This window comes from Panthera onca, chromosome C1 (genome assembly GCF_046562875.1).
Source record: "Panthera onca isolate mPanOnc1 chromosome C1, mPanOnc1 haplotype 2, whole genome shotgun sequence".
Lineage (NCBI taxonomy): Eukaryota > Metazoa > Chordata > Mammalia > Carnivora > Felidae > Panthera > Panthera onca.
In genome coordinates, this window is record NC_138346.1 from 55,749,549 (window position 1) to 55,766,240 (window position 16,692).

A 16,692-nucleotide genomic window follows, 5' to 3' on the forward strand; every position below is an offset into this window, starting at 1 on the left:
TTTACTAGCAATCAGTTAGTATGATGATTTCTATCTTTTTGGAAGGCACTTTTGAAGCTATAGTGCTGTCCTTGATGGTAATCCCATCACCCCGAGGTAACTGCTAAGTAGTACTGCTTTTATAAACTTTTTTTCTTCATGTCGTTTTCTCATGTCGTAATAAAAGCACTCAAATGTGTAATAACAATCTATAACACTTTTTTAGTGGTAGCATGGATGCACCTCAATATAATAAAGTTCTTATTGAATATTTAGATACTTTTTAATTTTTCCTTATCATAAATTTCTAGAAATGAAATTACTCTATTGAAAAGTATGAACATTGTAAAGGTTTTTGTTATTTATTTCCAAATTGTCCCCCATGTATATTACACTACTTTGTATTCTCACCAGCAATGATAAAAGTAGACTTTTCATAAAAACTTTCAGTAAAGTACCTGGTATTTTGACATCTTAAATTTTTAATCTTTGCCAATTTTATAGAAAAAATTATAACTGTTGTTGTAATTTGACAGTTTTCACATATTTATAGCCCATCAAGAATTCTTCTTCTGTTAATTTCTTATTCCTACCTATTGCTTTTTTTCTCATTGATTTGCCAGAATTCTGTGTGTGAAGAATTTAACACTTTGTCAACCATCTACGTTTAAAAATATTTTTCCAACTTTATTTTACTTTTAATTCTGTTTGTATTATTTTTCAGGTACTGAAATTTAAAATTTCTATTAATCAAATTATCCATCTTTTCTTTTGTGCTTCCTTCTTTTGTACTTATGCATTGGAAGACTTTCTCTTCCTGAGATCAGACAAATGTTCAGTTATATTTCTTCTACTCTTTTATTATTTTATTTTTGATATTTAAATTTTTAAATAATATAAATGTTTTAATATGATTTTCAAGTAAAGTAAATGATGATTTAGTTTTTTTTTGTCATGTCATTGTTCATTCTGACTGAAAGCTTTTGACCATTTGCCCTTTGATAAGAATTATAACTGAAATGGAATAAATGAAAGCAATTGATCTTTTTAAAAAAAATTTTCTTTTAATGTTTTATTTATTTTTGAGACAGAGAGAGACAGAGCATGAGCAGGGGAGGGGCAGAGAGAGAGGGAGACACAGAATCTGAAACGGGCTCCAGGCTCTGAGCTGTCAGCACAGAGCTTGACGCAGGGCTCAAACTCACAAACTGCGAGACCATGACCTGAGCCGAAGTTGGATGCTTAACCGACTGAGCCACCCAGGGCCGCCCCCCCTCCCTTTTTTTTTTAATTTTTAAAAATGTTTTATTTATTTTTGAGGGAATTGATCTTACTTTTATTGCCTCCTTTGGTTAATGGTTTGGGGGAAAAGGCTGATATCTGAACATAAGGCCATTGACTTTTCTGAGTGCAAACTTAAGATTCACTTGAGGTTCAGTTGGTTTAGCGTCCGACTTTGGCTCAGGTTATGAGCTCACAGTTCGTGGGTTCGGGTCCTGTGTCAGGCTCTGTGCTGACAGCTCAGAGCGTGGAGCCTGCTTCGGTCCTGTGTCTCCTTCTCTCTCTGCCCCTCTCCTGCTTACACTCTGTCTCTCTCTCTCAAAAATAAATAAATATTAAAAAAAAGATTCACTTGATAATATGTAGAATATGTGCATTCTCATAATATTGACTAGGATAATTAATACTCAATTTTTTTCTCCTAGAATTTCACATTAACATAAGAAATGTGTCTTGGATGGATTTGAGTAAATCTGTCCTACTTTTGCAATTCACCAGAAGATGAGTATATTTAACTTCTTATTCAGAAATTAATTTTGACTTATGACATAAGAATTTAATTTTTTCAAAACATTTAATTGAATAGCCTATACTTTTCCAATTGATTTTCCAATTGATTTGAAATGCTACTCTTATTAACTAAATGCATTTATTCACACACACATATACACATTTTCTATTCTCTTTCCTAAATTTTCTGTTTTTAGAACACTATCTTACTATTTTAATTATGATAGCTTTGATGTATATTTTAATATCAGGTAGTCACTGTATTTTTATCATCATGTTCTCACAAGAAAGAATGATTTAAATATTTTAAAAAACATTCATTTTAAAATGTATTTTAAAATGTTTAAAAATTTTTAGAACTTTTTAAAGCAAATTTTAAAATTACTTTTTAACATTAAACTTTTGTCAAACAGAAACAGTAATTTCCACATATTAATGATAAAACAAATAAAATATGCAATTAATATATATTTGCTATGCTACTAGAGATTACAGTATTTGCTATAAATATGAGAAAGGTTGGGACCTGACTGATATAGCTGCTAACAAATGAGTTACATTCTGGGGCCACTTTTCAGGCTGTCTCAATTGGCCACGGCTTGAAGAGTGCAAGAGGGTTTCTGTTGGAAGTAGTCTTTGTTCGTTTTATTAAACATTGTTTATTAAACAAATGGTGAAACCAAGTCTCCTACTGTATCACTGTTACATTTGTACTCCTGACCCAGACCTGGATTTTCATACCTCACCGTCTTGACCTTGGCTTTCCCTGTATTCCTGGTTCCTGTCTGGTGTCTGAACCACAACTCTATGCTGACCATCCCTTCTTCATATTTACAGACTTCTTGACCCTCCTGGTTCTACCTTATAGCCTCGCCTCCCTGATTCACTGCAGTTCTTAGATGTCCACTCTGTGATAGGAAGGAAGGTGTCCCTGGCTAAACCACTCTTTCCATAGCTTGCTCTTCATGTACTGGTCTTTTCTCAGACATTTTAATTACACACAATAAAGCTTATAGACCATGGAGTTGCATTTTAATTCCACTTACAATGTATCTGCACATTCACAATATATTTGTAATAGGGATATTAAAGAAGTTTAAGAATTCATCGTTTTCTTTTGTACCACATTACCTGCAGTTTTGGTTTCAACTGTGCTGTAGTTCTTCCATTTTCCTGTGTCATTTGTCTTGAGATATATTTGTATTTATTGTAAGAAAGATAAGCAAAAATAGCCATGATGACTACAATAAGGGCCAAAGAAAAGTGCCAACTAAGAAGGGAAGAACAAAGAAGTAACACCAGCAAACCAAGTTTAGTTTAGTAACATAACTAAAGTGGATAACCTCCTGGGCACCTGGCTGAGTCAGCCGGAAGAGCATGTGACTTTTGGTCTTAGGGTCATGAGTTCGAGCCCCACGTTGGGTGTGGAGATTACTAAAAAATAAATAAATAAACTTTAAAATGGATAACCTCCCAAGCAACTTGGTAATAACAATGACATTGAATAATAGTAGTTCAAATGATAATAACAGTGGTTTTGAAACCTCATATTAAATTCTTTATGGCATCTGTTAACTACTAATTAAGTTTGGACAATTCAAATGAAAGTGTGCCCATTAAACATTTCCCAAAGAGAGCTGACCTGTATGAATTTACAAACTGCTTCACTACCCACCATACCACTTAAGGTCCATAAAAGAATAAAACCTCAAAAACATACATATTTTTTGTAATATTTTGTATTATTCAAAACTCTAAGAGACTTTTTGTGAAAGAATTCAGAGACAAGATTTTTGTTTACTGTAGAGTAATGACATTCTGTGAATACATATTAAGAACTACAGTGGAAATTTTGTACTTTTCTCAGCAAGCATTGAATTAGGGCCAAAGCATTAGCTCTCAGTTACCATGGCTTTGTTTTTATGCAATATAATCTCAAGCCTTGCATCAATTCAGAACAATTATCGTTCTTGGTATGGAGAAAAGCAGAATAGTACATTTGAAATCTTTAGAGACAAATCAAAATTTTCAAGAGCTTAGCCTTTAAAGAATTTTCTGGAAAATAAGTGATGTTTATGATGTTACAAATGTAAGAAGATGCTTTTATGGATTAGAATTAAATGAGTGTTACTAATCGATGTACCAATAAAAGCAATTTTTTAAAGCCTCAGACAGTTTGGCAGTCTATCAGTTTGAGTTTCTATGGCTTTTTCCTATTATACTTTGTATCTCCATTAGCTTCTCTACATTGTAACTCTATAAGGCATTTTTAAAAGATGTAGATGAATTGCGGGACTTAACTTTGCAAAAGTGAGATAGTAGGGTGCTGGAGAAAGTGTATGGAAAACATAACAAAACAAAACAAAACAAAAGCTAACAAATATACTTGTCCTGAAAACTCTAATAAATCTAATATGCTGAGGGTTACAGTATATTCCCCTCAGACCCCTGGAGGCCTTGGATCTATTAAAGGACATCTAATTTAGTGGTTCTTAACCCTGACTTACAAAGTCATATCTTCTGTCCAGCCATATGATTTCTCTCACCCATATGATTTCATTGGTCAGAGTGGGGCTAGGGCATCAGCCCTAAAGCTCCCAAGTGATTCCAATGTTAGCAATGTTCTATTCCTATGAATACATAATACTGTCTGTAGAAGAAAGAAATGCCATATATACACACATATCTTGTATCACCTTTTCTCTATAATTTATGTACACAATAAGTCAGATAAAATTTTATTAAACATTTCATGGAATTAATAGGGGGGTTTTGCATTTACATGTTTCCTCATATGTATGTTATGAAAACAAGATTACCATCATGTGGATAGTTTGATCATTTTGGCTATGAAGAACCTAAGGTAGGATTGAGATTGTGGTTAAAACAATCACCTTTATAGGTTAAATGGTGGTCAAGACCAGTTCTTGAGTTAATCGTGAGCCCTGGAAAATTTTTTTTTTTTTTATTTTTTTTTAATTTTTTTTTCTTTTATTATTTTTTTTCTTTTTTAATATATGAAATTTACTGTCAAATTGGTTTCCATACAACACCCAGTGCTCATCCCAAAAGGTGCCCTCCTCAATACCCATCACCCACCCTGCCCTCCCTCCCACCCCCCATCAACCCTCAGTTTGTTCTCAGTTTTTAACAGTCTCTTATGCTTTGGCTCTCTCCCACTCTAACCTCTTTTTTTTTTTTTTTTTTTCCTTCCCCTCCCCCATGGGTTTCTGTTACGTTTCTCAGGATCCACATAAGAGTGAAACCATATGGTATCTGTCTTTCTCTGTATGGCTTATTTCACTTAGCATCACACTCTCCAGTTCCATCCATGTTGCTACAAAAGGCCATATTTCATTTTTTCTCATTGCCACGTAGTATTCCATTGTGTATATAAACCACAATTTCTTTATCCATTCATCAGTTGATGGACATTTAGGCTCTTTCCATCATTTGGCTATTGTTGAGAGTGCCGCTATAAACATTGGGGTACAGGTGCCCCTATGCATCAGTACTCCTGTATCCCTTGGATAAATTCCTAGCAGTGCTATTGCTGGGTCATAGGGTAGGTCTATTTTTAATTTTCTGAGGAACCTCCACACTGCTTAGCCCTGGAAAATTTTATTATGAAGTTTTGGGGAGAGAAGCCTTAAATACAGAGAGGATAAAAGAGATCTTATGTAACCCATCCTTGTCATGAATCTAAGACCTGGATATTCTTAGCTCCGGGTCCTGCCTTGAAGAGCCTTGAGTGACTTCTCTTAGAAAATTTAAGGAAGGGATGGACTCCCTTTTCCTTTGAGGCTCCTTATGGGTCTCTAAATTAGGTGTCTTTGGGACTGGCTGGGATTCTTGAGTGCAGTGAACATAGCATAGCTCTTTTCTCAAGGACCTGAAAACTCAGACTACAGAAGTTCATTCCTTGTACAGCCTTAGTGGGTCTTGTAGGTAGGACGCATTTTCTGGGTGTGCTATGTGGCATCATTTTCAACTGAGGAACTTTGCAGAATAGGCTCCAACTGTAAGGATCCCGAGTTAGAAATGTATCAAATTACTGTTCTCTATGTAGCGAGCACAGTTCACTTCCATTGCTAAAATGTAAAAATTGCTTTTGACCTTAAGATTTTGTCTCTTTAAATATTAAAAATCATAGCTGACTGTCACATGCAAAAAATAAGTCTGCACAAAAAGGCACTGAGGAGATCCCTGTGTTTCTTTTTATAAGAGCATTTATACTTCAAATATTTGAAATAGAAAAAATATTATGACATAAAAATACTTGAAGCGAGAAAAGTCTACCACAATCATAAGAAACTCATTCCAGATTTTAACAGCCTTATTAAAGAAGCCCTTACTTTAATTTATTAGAAATATCTCCTGTTGTAGATCATTTCTTGTTCTTTTGTCCTAAGGGAGATGAGTAAAAATTGGACATCATTCTCCATGTGATATTTCATTATAGACCTAGAGGCATTTGTTAGTTTCCTATTCAAGTTGCCATTTTCAGTGATAAATAGACCCAATGTTTCTCTTATTGGTTCTGTTTCCTCCTTCCTTAGACTTCTGTGAAGATTTACTAGTGAGTGTGGTGAACTTCTGAAGACTTCAGGTTAAAAGTAATTGATCAGAGTTTCTCATTCTTACCTAAAAAGTCTCTATTTTCCATGCCAAGTACTTTTTCTGAAATATATATATATATATTATATATGTATAATATATATATATATATATATAATTATATATAATATATATTATTATAATTCTCACAAACTATATATATATAATATATTCTCACAAACTATATATATATAATAATATATAATTTTATATATATATATATATATATATATATATATATTTATATTTATATCTCTCACACTTCTTTGGGGGAGATACCACCATGTGGGTGGCCCATAGTCAACTAAACCTCAAAATGTATACAGAATGTATACAGGGGAACTCATATTCCCACCTCCAAATCCCTCCCTCCCTATGTTTCTCACTCCATGAATCACTCCACCACTCACCCAGATATCTGGATCTGATATATGGAGTCATTTTTTACTCCTCTAGTTTTAACAACCTGTCATCAAATTAATCAGTTAGTCCTGTTGATTCTACTTCCTCAATATCTTTCAACTCAGTCCATTCCCATCACCTTCACCATCACTAACCACCATCTCAGTCCAGAGATGGTTTATCTCCACCTGGATCTCTTGTTTTCAATCCATTTTTTTTTTTTTTTTTTTACATGTAAGCCAGGGTGGTATTTCTAAAGTGAAGAATCATTTAGATTACTTCCACCCACCTTCTTTTTAAAAAAATCTTTTTTAATATTTATTTATTCTTGAGAGAGAGAGATGGAGTGTGATCACGGGAGGATCAGAGAGAGAGAGAGAGAGAGGGAGATACAGAATCTGAAGCAGGCTTCAGGCTCCCAGCTGTCAGCACCTAGCCCGATGTAGGGCTTAAGATGTGGGGCTTGACACGTAGGGCTTGAACTCACCAGCCGTGAGATCATGACCTGAGCCGAAGTTAGATGCTTAAACCACTGAGCCACCCAGGCACCCCTACTTCCACCCACCTTAAAACCTTCTAGTGCTCTCCCCTTCCTGCGATAAATTTATAATTCTAAACTTGGTCATTAGGCACCCCTTCGTTAACCTCCAACTGGTCTTTCCTGTCCCATCTCTTCCCTTGAGAGCTATCTTCAACTTCTTTCAGTTACTCAAACTTTCCAGCTTTCTACTGCCTTTGGGTTTTGGATACAATTTTCTCTTCCTGAGACATTGATCCTTTGGGTGTCAGCTTAAACATTTCACTTTCTTTGGGATATTTTTCTGACCTTACATTGGATGTGGCCTCCAGCTATGCGTTCCACAGTGACCTATGTTTTTCCTACTACTACACTTATTTGTGATCATTGCTTGGCAAGTGAAATTTATTTTTTGCTCTCTTCTGTTTTTAAACTTCTCTTCCCTGTAAAATAACAGAGTAAGATGTTTCTTTATATAATTATTTCCATAGTTTTCTTCATCTCCTACAATTAACTTATACCTCAGTTTTAAGCTCAACTTTCTTCATTTTTTAAAAATTGTATAATTAATCTAGAGTTTAGTGTACATTAGGAAAGTGTGCCATTATATCAGCTCTTCTGACCTCCCATTACATGGATTATATCAAGTTTTTGAGTTAGTTTGTGAGAATTATCCCATAAGTTCTGTAATGAAGACTTGGACAAAGCATATTTTAAGATGAATTATTTTAAAAAAAAACACTAAAACTTAATGAAATAAATCTTTCTTTGAAGCTTTTACATTGGAAAATTAACATTTACCACATGTATGAACATAATTATTTTTTCTCCTCGAGTTCTAAGTTTATCAGATGAGTGCAGAGAGTTGCAGAGATAGTGGGAGGGTTTATAACACTTTTGTGCCCCAGGTCATGCTGAAGCATCCCTTTGTCTATTGTTCTCATGTGGCTTTGGATAGTTTGATAATAAACACCCCTCAGTCTTAGGGGTTGGACTTTGGTGAAGAAATGCAAACTACCTCAAAAATAAGAGCAGATGGGCCATGTCTACTCCAGAGTGGATTTTCAAGTCCAATCAAACAGGGTCCACCCCACTGATATGTAACCAGCTAGAATATGTGTCACTCTCCCTATTCCTTCCCATCTTAAGGCTCTCCCTATCAATGAATTTTATGGATCTCACTACTGACTAATCTCTTCATCATTTAGGACAGTTGTTGTCATATGAGAATCACCTATGAGCATTTAAGAAATACCAATGCCTAATATGAATTGATTCTATTTGAGGTGGAACCTTGAAAACCTCATTTATTAATCTTCTTGACTTTCTTTATTCGTAGACTTTCACCTTCATCTGAATCTCTTCCATTTCAGTAAATGGCATTTCCATCCACAGTTTCTCAAATTATTTTTTCAATTTTTGTATTTACATTGTAGTTACCATGTAATGTAGTATTAGTTTGAGGAGTAGAATTTAGCAATTCATCACTTAACATATAATACCCAGTGGTCATCACAAGTGCCACCTTTTTTTTTTTTATTTTTAACATCTTTACCTTGGTATTTATTGAAAAAGTTTTTTGCAAAATTCACAGTCCAAATTATTTTCTTTTTTTTTTTTAATTTACACCCAAATTAGTTAGCATATAGTGCAACAATGATTTCACGAGTGGATTCCTTAATGCCCCTTACCCATTTAGCCCATTCCTCCTCCAACAACCCCTCCAGTAACCCTCTGTTCTCCATATTTAAGAGTCTCTTATGTTTTGTCCCCCTCCCTGTTTTTATATTATTTTTTCTTCCCTTCCCTTATGTTCATCTGTTTTGTCTCTTAAAGTCCTCATATGGGTGAAGTCATATGATTTTTGTCTTTCTCTAATTTTGCTTAGCATAATTCCCTCTAGCTCCATCCATGTAGTTGCAAATGGCAAGATTTCATTCTTTTTGATTACTGAGTAATACTCCATTGTGTGTGTGTGTGTGTGTGTGTGTGTGTGTGTGTGTGTGTATATATATATATATATATATATATATATACATATACACCACATCTTCTTTATCCATTTGTCCATTGATGGACTTTTGGGCTCTTTCCATGCTTTAGCTATTGTTTATAGCTAGGTTGTAGGGTAGTTCTATTTTTAGTTTTTTGAGGAACCTCCATACTGTTTTCCAGAGTGGCTGCACCAGCTTGCATTCCTACCAACAATGCAAAAGAGATCCTCTTTCTCCACATCCTCGCCAACATCTGTTGTCGCCTGAGTTGTTAATGTTAGCCATTCTGACAGGTGTGAGGGAGTATCTCATTGTGGTTTTGATTTGTATTTCCCTAATGATGAGTGAAGTTGAGCATTTTTTCATGTGTCGGTTGGCCATCTGGATGTCTTCTTTGGAGAAGTGTCTATTCATGTCTTTTGCCCATTTCTTCACTGGATGATTTGGTTTTTGGGTGTTGAGTTTGCTCAGTTCTTTATAGATTTTGGATAGTAATCCTTTATCTGATATGTTGTTTGCAAATATCTTCTCCCATTCTGTCGGCTGCCTTTTAGTTTTGCTGATTGTTTCCTTCTCTGTGCAGAAGCTTTTTATTTTGATGAGGTCCCAATAGTTCATTTTTGTTTTTGTTTCCCTTGTCTCTGGAGATGGTGTTGAGTAAGAAGTTGCTGCGGCCAAGGTCAAGGAGGTTTTTGCCTGCTTTCTTCTCAAGGACTTTGATGACTTCCTGTCTTACATTGAGGTCTTTCATCCATTTTGAGTTTATTTTTGTGTATGGTGTAAGAAAGTGGTCCAGGTTCATTCTTCTGCATGTTGCTGTCCAGTTTTCCCAGCACCACTTGCTGAAGAGACTGTCTTTATTCCATTGGATATTCTTTCCTGCTTTGTCAAAGATTATTGGCCATACGTTTGTGGGTCCATTTCTGGGTTCTCTGTTCTGTTCCATTGATCTGAGTGTCTGTTTTTGTGCCAACAAGTGCCTCCTTAATACCCACCAGCCATCTAGCCCATCCCCTGCCCATGTCCCCCTCCAGCAACCCTCAGTTCTCTATAGTTAAGAGGCTCTTTTATGGTTTGCCTCTCTCTTTTTTCCCCCAATGTTCATTTGTTTCATTTCTTTATTTTTAAATACTTTTTTAAGTTTATTTATTTATTTTGATAGAGAGAGAGAGAGAGTGAGAGAAGGGCAGAGCGAGAGGGAGAGAGAATTCCAAGTAGGCTCTGTGCTGTTTTTAAAGTGGGATTCAATCTCACAAACTATGAGATCATGACCTAAGCCAAAGTCAAGAGTTGGATGCTTAACTGACTGAGCTTCCCAGGCACCCCTGTTTCATTTCTTAAATTCCACATATGAGTGACATAGATTCTCAAATTAAAACCTGAGATATACTCTTAATAATTTTTTAATGTTTAATTATTTATTTTGGGAGAGAGATAGCAGGAGAAGGGCAGAGAGGGAGAGAATCCCAAGAGGACTCCATGCTGTCAGTGCAGAACCAGATGTGGAGCTCAAACTCATGAATCGTGAGATCATGACCTGAGCCGAAATCAAGAGTCAGACGCTTAACTGACTGAGCCACCCATACTCTTCTTTCTCTAGTCCCCCATCCTCAACCAATCCATCAGGAAGTACTGTAGATTCAACTTCCAGCATATCTGTCTTACCTTCATTGCCTTTCTGTCAACCCAGACCGTCCTCTTACCTTGACTCAATCATTGAAATTTCCTAATTGGTTTATCATATTCCAATCCTGTATCATCTTGCACAAAGTTCTTAATTTTTTAAAAAAATGGTTTTAAACTTTTTAGTATAAAATACTTTAAACATTTAGATGTAAATAGGCCCTTAAGGTTTATAAAATCTTAACACTGTACTATTTTGCTTCACAGTTTTGTTTGTTTGTTTTTTTAAAGAAAGAAACCTATTGGTAGAGTTGAAGCTTCCTCCATACCTCTCCCTGATGCCATTTCCTCCCTTCCTTCCCAGAGGTAACCACTTACATAAATTTAGAGTTTATTATTCCCATTATGCTTTATACTTTTGATACGTATTTGGATTCATACATAGTGTTTAGTATTGTTTTTAAATATTAGTAGTATTGTATAGATGATATCAGATTATAGGTTATATGTTTTACTTAACGTTTTTGATATCTGTTTATGTTAATACAAGTAGCTTTAGTTTATTCATTAAAATTGTTGTACAGTATGTTATCAGAACAAGAGATCATAATTTGTTTATTTTTCTATTGACCGATATTGAAATGGTTTTTAATTTAGTTTTTTCATAATTGATCCGATAGTCTACATTTGTATATCTCTCTTCTGTACTTGTGCAAAAGTATCTCTAAACATATGCCAAGGAGTAAAATATGGGCCCTTAGGGCCTTTCTAACTTTTCTGTTTTACATAGTTGCATTACAATCTTTTATTTATTTATTTATTTATTTATTTATTTATTTATTTATTTATTTATGAATCTTAAAAAAATAATCTGATCACTCAAAAAAACAATTATGGATCACCTACAATATGCCAGTATGAAGCAGTCAATAGGAGAGTCCAAATGTCTGCTGTCTTAGATCTTATGTACTACTGGACGGAAAACAAGTAAGATGATTTCAGTGAATGCTAAGTGCTGGATAATGAGTCATATCCTTCTGCTTCAAGATCTTCAATCATATTCCACTGCGTTTAGGGTTAATGTAATAACTTCTTTCCAAGCCTGTAAGACTTGGCACCATCTGACCCTTGCCTTCCTCCTCCTTTCTCTTTGGGGCTCCCTGTGCTTTTGCCACACTGACCTTGGAGTTTGGGGAACTTACTAAGCATTTTCCTGCGTCAGGACTTTTCACTTGCCTTGTTCTAGCTTCCTGTTAAGTTCTTCCCAGTTTTCTTTGACTGGCTAACTCTTACTCCTGATGCAAGCCACAGGTTACTTGTCCTGGTTTCAGGTAGACCTTTCTTGATCCCCATAGAAATAGGTGCCTCCTATTAAGTCTTTCTCATGGCATTCTTCTCTTTTCCTAGTATTACTTACTGCAGTATATGGTGATACATTTAAGTGTCATCTGTCTCACCTGCATTACATTACGTTACAAGTTCTGTGAAGGCAGGGATGGTGCCTCCTTTGCTTCCTGCTGTATCTCCTAGCTCACAGCTTGACACGGAATGGGTCCTTGGTGAATTTTTTATTTTAATTAATTAATTAATTAATTTATTTATTTATTTATTTATTTTTAAGTTTATTTATTTAAATTCAAGTGTAGTGTTGGTTTCAGCGATTCATCACTTACATACAACACCCAGTGCTCATCCCAACAAATGCCCACCACCCATTTAGCCCATCCCCCCACCCACTACCCCTCTAAGCAACCCTCAGTCTGTTTTCTGTATTTAAGGGTTTCTTATGGTTTTTCCTCCCTATCTGTTTTTATATTATTTTCCCTTCACTTCCCCTATGTTTCATCTGTTGTATTTCTTAAATTTCATATATGAGTAAAATCATATATTTGTCTTTCTCTGACTGATGTATTTCACTTAGCATAATACACTCTAGTTCCATCCAAGTTGTTACAGATTGCAAGATTTCATTCTTTTCGTTCGCTGAGTTATATTCCCTTGTGTATATATACAACACCTTCTTTATTCATTCTTAATTCATTTGGGCTCTTTTCATAGTTTGGCTGTTGTTGATAGTATTGCTATAAACACTGGGGTGCATGTGCACCTTCAAATAAGCTTTTTTGTATCCTTTAGATAAATACCTAGTAGTGCCATTGCTGGGTCATAATCTTGGTGAATTAAAAAAAAATTAATACGAATTTAGTGTTTTTCTGAAAGTTTGGTTGCAGGCTCATTTTGAGCAGGTGATTTGATTTTGTTTGGGTTTTGATTTCCCTCTCTCCTTCAGGGCTCTTTCTTTCCTAAGGGTTTAGGTTAGCCTACATGAGTCCCAGACCAGAACCAGGCCTTATTATGGATTTTAAAGGCTCTGTCCTTGTGATACTGAAGATAACACAGACCTCATCAGAAAGCTAACAATGTTTGGTCTTGAGGCTATCACCCTGTCCACAGCTAGTCTCCCTTGGCTCTTAGGCAGGTGAGATTCATAGCTCTAGATGGTGGTAGACAGCAGGGCTTTTTTGTATTTTAAGCCTCTTTTAAGAAAGAATATTGAGGTCATTGGGAGAAGCTTCATTTCACTCAGGCCCTTGCTTGAGGCATTGAGCCTGGATCTAGTTTATCATCTTCCTTGGAACATTTTTAGTCCCTATTACCTTTTCAGGAGCCAGTCTCTTTTCTCTTTCTCTCTTTCTCTCTCTCCCCTCCCTCCCTCCCTCCTTCCTTCCTTCCTTCCTTCCTTCCTTCCTTCCTTCCTTCCTTCTCTGTCTTTCTTATCATTGAAAGTAGGTTGAAGGTGTTATGACATTTCACACCCAAATACTGTAGTATGTATATCCTAATAAAAGAATATTCTCAGGGTGCCTGGGTGTCTCAGTCGGTTGGGAGTCCTACTTGGCTCAGGTCATGATCTCATGGCTCATGAGTTCGAGCCCTGCATCAGGCTCTGTGCTGACGGCTCAGAGTCTGGAGCCTGCTTCAGATTCTGTGTCTCCCTCTCTGCTCCTTCCCCATTAGTCCTCTGTCTCTCTGTCTCTCAAAAATAAATAAACATTAAAAAAAAGAACATTCTCCTACAAAATTATAATAACCACTATCACACCTATGAAAGTTTATGTTAATAGAATGATATTACCTAATATAATGTCCATGTTCAACTTTCTCTGTCATCCCCCTTAAAAATTGCATAACAATTTTCAATGAAGGATCGCACATTAGATTTTGAGTTTCTTAAGTCTTCTTTAAACCAGTACAGCTCCCATGGCCCTATATATTTTTATTTAAAAATTTTTTGTCTCTCACGATATTGACATTTTTGAAGGGTTCAGGTCAGGCTTCTGATAGAATGACTAATAATCTGTATTTTTAAAAATTTTACTTTTTCCTGAATGATCAGATTTATGTTACACATTTGACAAGAACACAACATGTTTTTGATGATATTGTGTCCTCATCACATTGCATCCCATCAGGAGGCACATGACATTATTTTGTCTCATTAGTGGTAATGCTAAGTTTGCTTACTTGTTTAAGGTGATCTCCACTAGACATTTTCATGATAAAGATATCTTTTTCTCTTTGAATTTAATAGGGAATCTTTGGGGTGGCAGTCTGAGACTATGTGAATATTCTGTTTAACAACAACCTTTTACCTGGTGGTATTAACATCTGTTGGTGATCCTTGTATATGTTATTATATTGGTAGTTGCAAAATAGATATTATATGATTTACCACTCCTTCTACACGCACGCACGCACGTGCACACACACACACACACACACACATATATGTATTATTATTATTATTTTTTTTTTTGGTAGAGAGAGAGAGAACACAAGCAGGAGAGAGGGGCAGAGGGAGAAAGAGAGAGCCTGACACAGGGCTTGATCCCAAGACACTGGGATCATGACCTGAGCTGAAAACAAGAGTCAGATGCTCAACTGACTGAGCTGCCCAAGTGCCCCTACTTCTACATTTTTAAAGCTGACATGCTATAAAGAAGCCTGTTTTTTTTTTTGTTCGTTTGTTTTAATATTTTAAAAGTATCATTATGGGCTCATAGGTTCTTTTTTCATAGGACATTTTGACCAGAAGTAAAGTGGTGCTTTTCTGCATATTTTTCAAAGTGGCTAATATATATTTATTATGTATTTTTCTTATATGATACTTCATAATCCGTTGTCTATGTTAAATAAAATATTTTAATAAATACCACAGTATAGAGTTCCATTAAAAACACTTGCCCCTTCACCAACTTTGAGATGTTGTTGTAGTCAGGTTTAAAGCTTCTTTCTTCATTTACCATGGTTAACAACTACGGCCGTGATTTATTTTCATTTATGTTCTTTTGGTGACTTCAGCATGAAATTCAATCTGGTATTGTTATTAAAAATTCATTGGGTAAAGTTCCTAGTGATAAAATATCATACACAGAAATATACTTCTCTCCCTTTCTTCCTGATAACAATGCACGTGCATTTAATGCCTTCTCTGTCTTATTTTAGGATCGAAGATTCAATGATGAAATTGATAAACTAACTGGATACAAGACAAAATCACTCTTGTGCATGCCTATCCGAAGCAGCGATGGTGAGATTATTGGTGTGGCCCAGGCGATAAATAAGATTCCTGAAGGTGCTCCATTTACAGAAGATGATGAAAAAGTAAGTTTTCATGCTTTTGTGACTTGTACTCTCCTTCTTGATCATCAATTGCTCTTCTCCCTGAAAAGGACAGGACTTGCATGAATAGCTGTTGGATTAACCCATTCATGGATCAAAGAACTTTTCTTGTGTTCTACAAAATGTAGCAGAAGTTTTGAGTATTTCATAGAATGTGGTACATTGAATGTGGTACATAGAATGTGAAGCATTGCAAGCTTCAGTAGTATCCTTCCCTGGTCTTTATCTTACTTACACGTAAGCTTTTTTAATTGAGGGTCACACTGCCACCACATATGACCCAAGGGAAGATAGGGATGATGGGAAACAAAACTGTGTTTTGGAAACTCAGCACTTCCTCTTGTGTTTTCATAACTACTGCGAAGAATTGTTTTCTCAGTTCTTATATAAAAATCTCAATAAAATGAATGTTATTTAATTGTTATTCCAAATTGCTAATAAAAACAACATTATTTTTGTCCCTGAAGAGCAGTTGACTTTGGTAGAAGTAATGTATTTTTGTTCTGAAATTTTTAAGTTTTTCACTGGTAGCTTATTCACCAGCTCATATTAAAAAGGAGACTCTTCAAAAAGCTGAAGTTCTTTCTGGCTTTGAAGCTCTTATTACCTTTGTATTGAATAGAATCTGGTGGAATATTTATAATATTTGTGGTAAAAGCAAACTTCAAATTAGTTTAAGTTTGATGACTGCCATACATGTATTTGATTAAAAAGACACTTTATATAATTTAGCCTTCAAGCTGGGAAGTTGCTATTTGCTAGTACTAATTAGTAATGCATTACATTAATGCAAATGTTCTGGTATAAAAGGCCAGCATAAAATATGATTATAAGGAGACAAGATTTTTAAGTGAAGAGAGTCCTTTACTGAGGTCATATCTGTAGTTGAATTTGAATAACCCATATCCCAGAAAAGGTTTATAAACACTGAGAGTATGATAGGACCTCAGATAATTTCCTACTGATTCAGTGAAAAACTACAGTGTGGGGGCACTTGTGTTGGGACTGTAGGAAGCACAAAGATAAATCCCAAATATGTAATGCCATCCTGGAGCTGAACAAGGCAGAAAGCAAGATTATCAGTAA

At 35.4% G+C, this 16,692-nt stretch overlaps 1 protein-coding gene across 3 annotated transcripts in view; it reads left to right on the forward strand.

Annotated features, from left to right (window-relative positions):
- The window catches only part of PDE11A (phosphodiesterase 11A), a 413,214-nt gene that overhangs the window by 75,804 nt on the left and 320,718 nt on the right, over positions 1 to 16,692 (forward strand). For 2 of the 3 annotated variants that reach the window (XM_060621932.3, XM_060621931.3), the window contains exon 2: positions 15,430 to 15,588. In XM_060621932.3, coding sequence (XP_060477915.1) covers positions 15,493 to 15,588 — 96 coding nt within the window. In that variant the 5' untranslated portion in view covers positions 15,430 to 15,492. Of the gene's footprint in view, positions 1 to 11,200; positions 11,290 to 15,429; positions 15,589 to 16,692 lie in introns of those variants that run through there. The other variant, XM_060621933.3, reaches the window with a different exon arrangement.